This window comes from Macrobrachium rosenbergii, chromosome 57 (assembly GCF_040412425.1).
Source record: "Macrobrachium rosenbergii isolate ZJJX-2024 chromosome 57, ASM4041242v1, whole genome shotgun sequence".
NCBI lineage: Eukaryota > Metazoa > Arthropoda > Malacostraca > Decapoda > Palaemonidae > Macrobrachium > Macrobrachium rosenbergii.
In genome coordinates this window covers 14945395-14953967 of record NC_089797.1, presented here as the reverse complement: position 1 = coordinate 14953967, position 8573 = coordinate 14945395, and the positions used below count along the sequence as shown (strand labels likewise).

General features: G+C 32.9%; 1 protein-coding gene across 1 annotated transcript in view; it reads right to left on the bottom strand.

The window, feature by feature from the left end:
- Positions 1 to 1749: 1749 nt before the first annotated feature.
- LOC136837081 (vasopressin V1a receptor-like) overlaps positions 1750 to 8573 on the bottom strand; it is a 111862-nt gene continuing 105038 nt past the window's right edge. Inside the window, exons 6-7 of the mRNA XM_067101686.1 lie at positions 6548 to 6671; positions 1750 to 2275 (exon numbers count right to left, since the gene is read on the bottom strand). Of these exons, the coding sequence (XP_066957787.1) occupies positions 2018 to 2275; positions 6548 to 6671 (382 nt within the window). The 3' untranslated portion in view covers positions 1750 to 2017. The remainder of the gene's footprint in view (positions 2276 to 6547; positions 6672 to 8573) is intronic.

Below are 8573 nucleotides of genomic sequence, written 5' to 3'. Positions count from 1 at the left end.
ATTTGCTCGTTACTGAATAGTCCTAAAGTAGGATAACATACAGATAACATAGTCAAAGTTGTTAAGATTACAGGATTACAGGATTTAAAGATAATGAAACCAATGCCATACCTAAGACAGCGGAAAAGTTGAATATTTATTGTACATACACAAAATAACATGATGTCTAACACAAGAAATATCACAACATATTGCACTAATCTTTTTAACACAGAATCGCACAACGTAAACCTGTAATCTGTAAATGATTTATCAATAAACGACATTCGGTAAATGGCGTTTGTTGATCAAACTGTATATTAGACTATTAAAGCTTTTTGTAGATAACACATTTTTCGCAAATGATGCACTCTCCTTGAAGCGTGTCCTCCAAGGAAATGCTTGAAGTTAATTGTTCTCTAAATATTTGTACCTTAAAAGAGACATAGCAGAGACTAATTCGTAAGCCTTTGATATACCTCTTCTTCATTTCCAAGAGTGCTAACGCCACTACATTACATCCAAATAGGAAAAAGTGAATGTTTGTCTAGGATAAAACTATTATCTGAAAATCACTTCTCAAATCAACCGCATACCTTATTTACAAAAAAAAAAAAAAAAGTTTCTCTACGAATGTAGACATAAAGTACGCTGTACAGGTTAAACGACGGAAGGCAAAATATCTCTCTGCACTTTGTCTTTCGTCATAACATCATTTCACAATATGTTTCCTTCGATATTCATTTGCGGTGATCGACGCACATGTACCTGTTGCGTCTGAATGAAGGACAGAGTAACACTGATTTTAAAGCACGATTGTATACATACATACATATGTATACATAAATTATATATATATATATATATATATATATATATATATATAACCACACTTGTATGTTCATAATACAAATATACATGTTGGGGCTCAGACAGTTAAAATGTATAACACCATAGCTAATACTACGCACAGTGGTTGCCAAAAATTACGTTAGTGCAATGAACCGTAATCTTCAGAAGTTTAATATTTTACTGGAAGTCTTTTTCTCTTTGATGTATTTACAAAGTCTGCTGGATTAGAACATTTTGATTCTGGCGTTTTTCGGTCACCTTTATATTTCTTCACACTCGGACGTCTCTGACATCAAGGAAAACTTATTATATCTCACAGAAATGATAAAAGAATAGTCTTATTTTTTGCATATGCAGTCGCATACTCACAGACATGAGATGTGTTGGTTATGGAAGAGATGATAAAAGTTACTTTCAGGTACTGGATTTTAATGCCCATCTAGACTCAGAACTTTTATTCAAACGATTCTTCAGTCTAAGCTTAGTTCAGTTGACTTTTCAAATGTCTTGTATTAAGAGAAACACTTTTTTTTCCTAAGATGGTCAACTATACATTTCTCTTGTACTTAACTTTTCAAGCAGCAGCTTCACTTTTGCTGATATATTATATGCTCTGGGGTCTTTAATCAGTCAAAACGAAGCTGGGGATTTACAGAAGATCTCTTGTTTTATTATTCTATATTCTAAGCTGACACATATTAGTATTGATCCATTCGAGTAATTGGGATACCATTTTGATTTTCTATGGTGACACGCATGATAAAATTCCCAATCCTTAAAGCTACCGTTAAGTATAATAAAACACCACTTTACTGCTCACGGCGGTCATAAAGCGAGCATCTGTGAACATAACACTAATCTGCAATGATAATGTTTATTTACACATTTCCACCATATATGAGAACACTTCCTCTTTGAAGAGTTTTATTTATTTATTTATTTATTTTTTTATTTTTGGTTAGGAAGTTACTCAGTATAATACATTTGAACACTTGAATGTGCCCCTTCCTATCACGCTACATCTTCCGTGGTTTGTTCTTTCCGCGAAAAAGACTATTTCCATTGATTGGAGTGTTTTGAGGAAGGACAAAAAGACTTTATGATTTTGATTGGAATGTTTTGAGGAAGGAGAAAAAGACTATATCCTTTGACTGGAATGTTTTGAGGAAGGACCTCGAGTGATGTTTCATCTTCTGGTCTTGTGAGAGTGAGTGGAGGTCAGCGATACCCTGGTGGAGGAACTGTCATTCTGTTGTCCGTTGAGGGTGTTACCTCGCCTGGAAAAGGTCACCCTGTAACTCTCCGGTGACCTCGTTTCGCTTTTTGGGCTGAAGAACAAGTAGATGAAGGGGTTGACGCAGGAGTTCGAAGCGGATATAATTCCAAAGAGTGCTACTGTCTCCGGGTTGAAGCTGTTCACGTCACCGAAAGCCATAACCAACTCCTGAGGGAGGAAATTAATATTCCTAAACAAAGTAGAAGGAAAATTACGCACCGTATTATACTATTTTTCATTCCCGATTTTCCATTCACCCACGAAAGACAATCTTGCTTTTAACTTTATCTTTACATATTTTTATCATGAACAAACCTCATGAAATAGCGAACATAAGCATTTATTGTTTACTGAAAATGTCTTGGGTAGGCGGTAGAACAGTTGAAATAAATTATTTTATCAATATGACTTCGTTATCAATTAGTAAAGTTTTGCGGCACCGGCTATTAGATAACTATTTCTTCGTTTCCAAGCGTAACTGATTCTCTTCTTCTATTACAAGTAACACAACTACTCCTGCTACTACTACTACTACTACTACTGTTGCTAATAATAATAATAATAATAATAATAATAATAATAATATAGAATATCTTTTAGTTGTTTCATTATTAAGTCTTTTGAAAAAAATTCAACGAAGTATTATTTTTGTTTAACCTTAAAATACTGGCAGAAATTAAACTACGTAGAGGGTAAAATTCCCAGAATTCTTTGCTCCAGAAATTTCAGAGAAATCCCAGAATTTAGCGGGATCAGATGGTAAACTATTTATTTGTCGTGGCCGGGGTCAACGCAGCGACTTTTACATTTAATTTCCCTATCATGGCTTTTTTGTGTTTAAAATTTTGTTCTTGTTTTCAAAATTGTCAAAAATATCACATGTCAACGTTCAGAGAAGATTAAGCGAGTTATGTTACATGTATTAATAACGAGTATGTGGAGTTATAATAGGGAATCTGTTGAATAAGATTATTCTTTGTTTACAATAAGATGTAATTTCAATTCCATGTATAACTTTGTCTGGTGAAAAAAACTAATTTTTAATTGTTTGCGAAAATAGAACCACTGTGTATCCTTTTAAATATACATAATGTAAATAACCATATTATTATAAAACCCAAAGTAATTTTTCAAAATTATATCTTGGGTACTTAGGTCCAACACGACAGAATACATTGACACTTCAGCAATAGTTTTGTATTTTAGCAGTTTTACTGGACCGTATACTGTTAAGTTTACGTGTGTCAAATTTGCCATTTTTGTTTGCCAATTTTGAAAGTTCCTTAACACTATAGCAGCCAGGCCATAAAATGAATGTCATCAAACCATGCAATAAGAAGTTTTTTGATGTAGAAACTTGGGCATTTTGGCCTGCGAATTAACAGTGTGATACATTGTCGTATTTCATAAATAAACTGCTGCATTGCGAGTGAACAAATGCGCATGTAATTTACATAATAATAGCTGTTTTATACGCATGCATAGGAGGCTCTTCAGGGGCATCCTTCATGCACAGACTTTGATATACACCTGTGTCTTGTACACAGTTTTTTTTTTTTTGGGGCGGGTGAATAGGCAGACTCATCGCCTCCACTACATCTTTACTACAATTATCATTACTTTCTAGGTCTTAGAATATCTTCAGAGAACTGGTACGTAACGGAAGACAAATACATGCTTGATTGAGACACGTTTAGTACACACCAGCAAACGATTAGAAATGTTTGCAAAGGAAAGAGCAATCCTACATTAAAAAATTAAGCACTTTAGCCTTGGGGGGGGGCGGTTAGTTATGTCACCTGCTAGTGTAACTACTTGAAAACATATTTATGATAAGGAAGGAGTTGAATAAAATTATTCTCTGTTTACAATAAGATGTAATTTCAATTCCATATATAACTTTGTCCGGTGGAAAAAAATACATTCTTAGCTCTTTGAAAGTGCACATTTGGCGAAAATAGAACCACTGTGTATCCTTTTGAATATACGCAGTGTAAGTAACCATATTATTTTAAACCCTAAAGTAATATTTCAAAATTGTGCCTTTCGGGTTTGGGTTCATCACGACAGAATATACTATCACCTCTGCAATAGTTCTGTATTTTACCAATTTTCCTGAACCGTACGCTGTTGATTTTAGAGATGTCAAATTTGTCAGTTTTATTTGTCAATTTTGGAAACGAATGGGCCATTTCGGATCTATAGCACCATAGCAGCAAGGCTATAAAATGATTGTCATCGAATCATTCAGTAGAAAGTTTCTCTGATGTAGAAATTTGGGCATTTTGTCCTAAAAATAAACAATGAGATACGCTGTCATGTCCATAATTAAACTGCTGCATCGGAAGTGAACATCTATGCATATAACTTACATACAATGCCTATTTTATACGTCTACGTAGGAGGCTCTTCAGGGGCATCCTTCATGCACAAACATTGATATGCACCTCTGTCTTGCGCACACGTTGGTTTTTTTTTTTTTCTTTTGATAGGCAGGCCCATCCCTTCCACTGCATCTTCACAACAATCATCACTACTTTCATAATCTTAGGATATCTTCAGAGAACCATTACGTAACAGAAGGCAAATATATACTTAAGGCACATTTAGCACACATCAATAAATGATTAGAAATGTTTGCAAAGAGCGATCGTGCATTAAAAAATCAAGCACTTTACTGGGAGGGTGGGCATGTTGCCTGCTTACGTAATTACTGGAAAACAGAATGTCATTCTTAGGTTCATATTTTTGAGTAACGTTAAACCACATACTTGAGATGTTTTCAAGGACAGTTGTTGGCCATATATTTTCTGTTTTTTTTTTTATTATTATTAATTTTAGATCTCAATGAATGCACAAATATCGCAGCATAAAATCTGCATATTCTACGAACCTTCGATATAAATGAATCGAGTTAATACGTTCCTAAACTGATTTTACATTCTTTTTTAAATTGTTTTATGATGCTAGATTCAATTACATTACGCTCCATGATATTATACGAATATTCAAGGTTTTTAGCACACGTCCTGTCCGGTTTGCGTCGTCTTAATTTTTAAGCAATGTAGAACTTATCAGACGATCTGCTTGCGATATGGCACGTTTTATTTCATATTGGTGACTGAGTTGTTTATGTTTTTTTATTGCACTGCTGATCGTAATACCGCGTTAACACTGAAGTTTTCAAGCAAGAAAAGATTGTCTATAAATTTATTATTTTCGTTGTCAATGCATCGGTCTATTGTAATTTCCTGCTCATATTCGTAATTGCATCCATTTCATTATCCATGACTGTAAGTACGGTTCCTATACTTTATTTCTGTGACCTAAATGAAAATGCACATACGCGAAAATACAGGCAGAGTTTATGTATATGTTAAATTTAAATCGACCATTACATCTTTGGCTATCCTACGCTATAAACATTTGCCATTGCCCCAGCAAATATTGTTAATGGCGCAAATTCATTTAATTTTTTATATATATTTTCGTTCCACGGTCATATACAGTATAGTCTTTCATATTTCAAAACCAAGTTTTATTTGCTTCTATGATGTCGCTTACAATCTGTTCTGCAAAAATTGTTTGTCCTTTGAAGAACTGGGTATCCAGCAGTTTTTTTTATCAAATGCAATGGAAACATTTTGTTAGCATACAGAAAAGAGGTGCTTAGGTAAATAATGACGTCACGAGGACTCACAAGCCTTGAAACGCAGTTTATCTTTCATTTCATTCACTGAGAGAGTCTTAAAGAGTTTATAGTTTTTAGTAGGAATTTCCTTTCCTTTATGTGCAATTTTTTACAGTTTGATTGCTTCGTATTTTTCTCATTCACGCTTAAATATTGCAGATCTCTTTCGTTGGATGCCAGTCATTTGAAGAAATATGAATAACAGAAATCTGTCAAGCTTATACATTATGATTTCATTTTCTCTCGTGGGATTGTGCATTTGACCGTCATGTGATCTTGTAAATGTTTCACACATACACATACGCACATATTTAAATACATACATACATATTTTTAGATAGGTGGATAGATAGACGGATAGATACACAGATAGATCGATAGATAGATAGATAAGCATAATAACAACGAGTAATAAAAGCACCAAGATAATATGCACACACACACATATAGATAGATAGATTGATTGATTTACTGATTTAAGCATATTAATTCGGCATCACAAATAATAAAAGCACGCTATTTAAAATTCTGAGGAAAACATTGTACAAAAGGAACTGCAGACTTAACAGGCACAGCCTTCATAGAATAAAATGCGTTCTTGCTTCCTTGGCACAAAAAGCTACGCACTTTTTATCCATTTATTAATAATAACAAAGATCAGTCATAGATGGCTCTCTAGCTCTTATAAACGGCTACACAAATAAGATACATCGCAACATTTTTTTTACCTTTTAGTTTCACAGAATTACCTGTATGACGTAAGGAGTGTTGGTAATATAAAAAGCGGCTACTATGGTGATCGTCATGTTCAGAGTCTTCGTTTTGGCTTTAGGCAGTATACTGTTTGTGCGGCGACTGTCACTCTGGCCTCTCCTGCAAGTGTATGGACATTGACGGAGTAAGTTTTCTGCGTATGATAGATTAAATGTGTCTTCTTGACCCCATACACACGCATGAACATAAATACACAAACACAATATATATTTATATATATATATATATATATATATATATATATATATATATATATATATATATATATATATATATATATATATATATATATATATATATATATATATATATATATATATATATATATATATATATATATATATATATATATATATATATATATATATATATATATATATATATATGTATATATATATATATATAATATAATATAATAAATATATATATATATATATATATATGTATATATATAATGTATATATATATATATATAATATATATATATATATATATATATATATATATATATATATATATATATATATATATATACACAGACATACATAAACATGTGTATGTGTGTGTGTAAAGTTAAGATGTTTCTGTACCAAATATCGTTTTTGGAGATGAAGTGTGGATACTGAATGTAAAATAAAAGAGAGTAAATGTGCTAAGTGCTCAGATTTAAGGGGTAAAGTTAAAAATGTAAAAAGAGATGAGAGTGCATGTAGATAAATTGATGAATAATGCTGCCAAAGCTGTTTCCGGAAGTAGTGTAGGTGTTAAATAACCCACAGAATTACTAATGAAATATCTATTGATGAAAAGAAAGAAGAAAATACATGTCAAAAGGAGGATTAGGCAGAAAATTGTTTCAGAACACAATTACGAGGTATGGGATAGATATAACAGACGCTGAATGAGACCTTAATGTATGTATGACTGAAATCACGGTGTTTGATTTGAGATCAGTAATAAAGAAGCTTATGAGACAGAAACAGAAAGCGCCAGGATATGAAGGAATCCATACAGAGGTGATTTTACCCGTAAGGGAAAGAACACATTGTACGCTAACTAGCTTTTATTTGATTTTATTTTTTTCTGCATAATATGGAATAAAAAAACAAAACCTGATAACTGGGAACTGGAAGTCAGCAAAAGTTCCAGAGAAGAGTGCTGACCATCAATAGGCTTAGGAAGGAAATTTGTAAAATCTTTAAGCTTAGCAAGCTTTGTTCTTTTTCCGGAAAGGCAGAAGTTACTTAAGACATTTCTGTAATAACATTAATAGAAATCATTTGTCAGTGTTCATAAACCAATGATTTAGAATTTATTGGATCACTTTCATATTGACGTTAAATACCTAAAGTTAACTGAAATTATCCATGAATGAGGCAGGTGCACCTGTAATGATGATGGTCTTCTCAAATAAATTTACAGTAAATAATGGGGTGCTACAGGAAAATGTTGTCACCTTTGCTGTTTGCCCTTCACAGGAATTTCATAATAGGAAGGTTTAGATTAGTTTAAAAGTAGAAACTTGGTAGACTTAGAATGCCCAGGTGATGGTATTTTATTAAATAAAACCGCAAGATTTACAATCTTTCTTAACAGAATGCAGCATATATCTAGAGAGATGAAACTCAATATAAACTTTAGAAAAACATAATGAGGACAGAGCACGCTCAAAAGGATGAAATTTAGTGAATGTAAAAGAACCAACGCTGATTAAGATTCTGAAATCAAATAGATCCAATACGTATGCAAGTAAGCCTAAAGATTAGTCTAGTAAGAAATGTAGTGCCATATGGGCATAAATGTTGGTATGAAAATAAAGCCATATCTAAAAGATTTCGTGAATTTTAGATAAAGCTGCAAGAAGATTAATAGATGTTAGATGGTAGGATAAAGGGGACACAAATACCGTTAGGGAAATTACGTAAGTTCCTGGGGCAGATGAGGTAATGATCTTGGAAGACGAAGATGACCACAAGTCCTTTGCACACCCCAGAGGGAACA